Source organism: Arachis ipaensis, chromosome B05 (assembly GCF_000816755.2).
Source record: "Arachis ipaensis cultivar K30076 chromosome B05, Araip1.1, whole genome shotgun sequence".
Lineage (NCBI taxonomy): Eukaryota > Viridiplantae > Streptophyta > Magnoliopsida > Fabales > Fabaceae > Arachis > Arachis ipaensis.
Window position 1 is genome coordinate 137089911 of NC_029789.2, and position 2316 is coordinate 137092226.

The 2316-nt window shown below is 27.1% G+C and overlaps 1 protein-coding gene across 1 annotated transcript; it reads right to left on the bottom strand.

The window, feature by feature from the left end:
• On the bottom strand, positions 22–630 carry LOC110263043. The gene has a single exon (XM_021103570.1). The coding sequence runs from the start codon at positions 471–473 to the stop codon at positions 123–125; it is 351 nt and encodes a 116-aa protein (XP_020959229.1). The 5' UTR covers positions 474–630; the 3' UTR covers positions 22–122.

Below are 2316 nucleotides of genomic sequence, written 5' to 3' on the forward strand. Positions count from 1 at the left end.
AAAGAGAAAAAAGAGAAAGAGTTAATGTAGCAAGCATTTAACATTGGAATGATATACAGAGTGAAAATTAAAAAGAAAAAAAAAAGAAAGAAACTGAGAAATTGGGCATGGCATTGCCTTAGTTAAAGTACCTTATGGTTGGTAATAACGGTAGTTACTTTAGAAGAGTCAGCAAAGCGAGCAGAGAAAGATCTAGAGAGGTTATCTGCTTCATCCTTTGCATTACCATGGTCAAAGTTCTGAGAATATGTGTATGCATCATAATAAGGATGTGATGATGATGATGCTGAAGAAGAATCAAAGAGCTTCTTCTTTTTCATCTTCAGCTTCATCCACAGAACTTTCCACCTCAACTTGCTTGATCCAATTGCTGAGAGTGACACGGAACTATTGTTTGCATCTTCATCATTGCAACACCTTCCGAATTGGATAATGCTTTTCTTGCAAGAATGGCACCGGTTTTTGATATCCATGCTCAGAACTCAGGAATCATACTATGGATAATACTTAAATTTGAATATATACAAAGTTAAGTACATGGTATTTGGATTTGAGACTAATATACTTAGGGATTTCACTTCTTACTTTTGTGTTTCTCGATAATGTTGCTCTTTTTCTCATAATTTTCATTTCGAGTAATATTTATTTTAAATCAGCCTTTTCTAAAAAGAATTGTTCAAATATTTTAGTTTTTAATAAATTTTTAAATTTTTGTTGCATTAAACAAATCAGTAGCCACATCATATGTTGGGCAAATCACTTATTTAAATCAAAGGGATGAAAAAATTACATGAATTCAGTCAAATAAAAAATTGGTTCATGAATCAACCAGTCCACATTTTTATATAGTTCGAATCACTCTAATTCGAACTTCATTTTCATGTAATTCGAATCATACTGAATCGAATTACTAGGTGTGTGCGTGTGTAGGTAATTCGAATCAATATGATTCGAATTACATGGAAATGAAGTTCAAATTAGGATGATTCGAACTATATAAAAATGTGGACTAATTGATTCATGAACCAATTTTTGATTTGACTGATTTATGTAATTTTTTCATCCCTTAGATTAAATAAGTGATTTGCCCTCATATCTTCGTCTATATATAAAAAGATTGACACTAAAAATTTAAAAACTTTTAGTGATTATTATGTTTTATTATATAATGACAAAAAAAGTTATCAAAATTGAACTTAAGAATATTTATCAAATTAAATATTATACCTAATTTAATAATTAAAATTTGTTGTTGAGAATTAAAATATTCAATTAAAAATTTTTTGGAGACTAATTTGCAGTATTATTACTTTTATTTTCATTTTCATGGTTTAAAAAAAATAAAAAATAAAAAAGAAGAAAGAAAATAAGCATACAAAAAAATTTTTTAGTATATTCTAAATTATAATTAATATATGTTTCTAGAAATTTTAAAATTACTTAATTTAAAACCATTGATTTAGAATTCATATAAAATTAAATAAGTTCAAAAAGCATGTAAAAGTTTCTGAATCGAGTATTTCTAGCAAAAAAAAGCTACCCTTATTTATTGGTACAGAAATTTGCAAAGGAAATAGATGTATGTGATCATTCATAATAATACAACAATAATACGCACTTATCGTATATTACTTTTTGAATCTCAAGTGATCAAAGTGTACATGAAATGTCTTATTAGATAAGAATAAATAATTAAAATCACCCTACCCCAAGATTTACTTCACCAAATATTTCTACCCTGGTTAGAGTTAGAGTCATGTGTGGATCATATTCTATTTCTATATTATAATTAAGAACTGTACTTGGAGCAACAAGCCATGTGAACTGATTTTTACTCTTTAATGGCTCGGAGAGGAATCCTAGAGAGCCAACAGAATTTATTGTTTTTTGCCAATAATTTGTCATTAATATTAAAAAATATGGGATAAAAATATGTTGTTAAATTATTAAATTAAAAAAATTAAATTGATGACTAAAAGTGACAGATAAAAATAATAAATTTGACTGTTTTTTAAACATTTTTCTGGTTTGGGGTGCTTAATTATGTTGAATTAATTAATAGTGAAATCAACATTAGTGAAATTTTCACATGATGATTGACTCTCACGAGAAGAACTACTCTCGATGCTTATTATGTGCATCGTTAAATTGATGAATTATTAATTAGACATAATTTATTGCCTGATTATGATGAGATTGATTTTTGCTTAAATTAAAATGTTGGGTAGGTTGTTAGAGAGTAATAAAGTTCATCTTGGAGAAAAGTGTAAAGGCAATGCGGCAAATTAATTTCAAAACTTTAAATATTTTTTTTTT

Bases quoted from the DNA above. Each gene is read 5' to 3' on its own strand.
- LOC110263043 (XM_021103570.1), bottom strand. From the start codon at position 473: ATGGATATCAAAAACCGGTGCCATTCTTGCAAGAAAAGCATTATCCAA.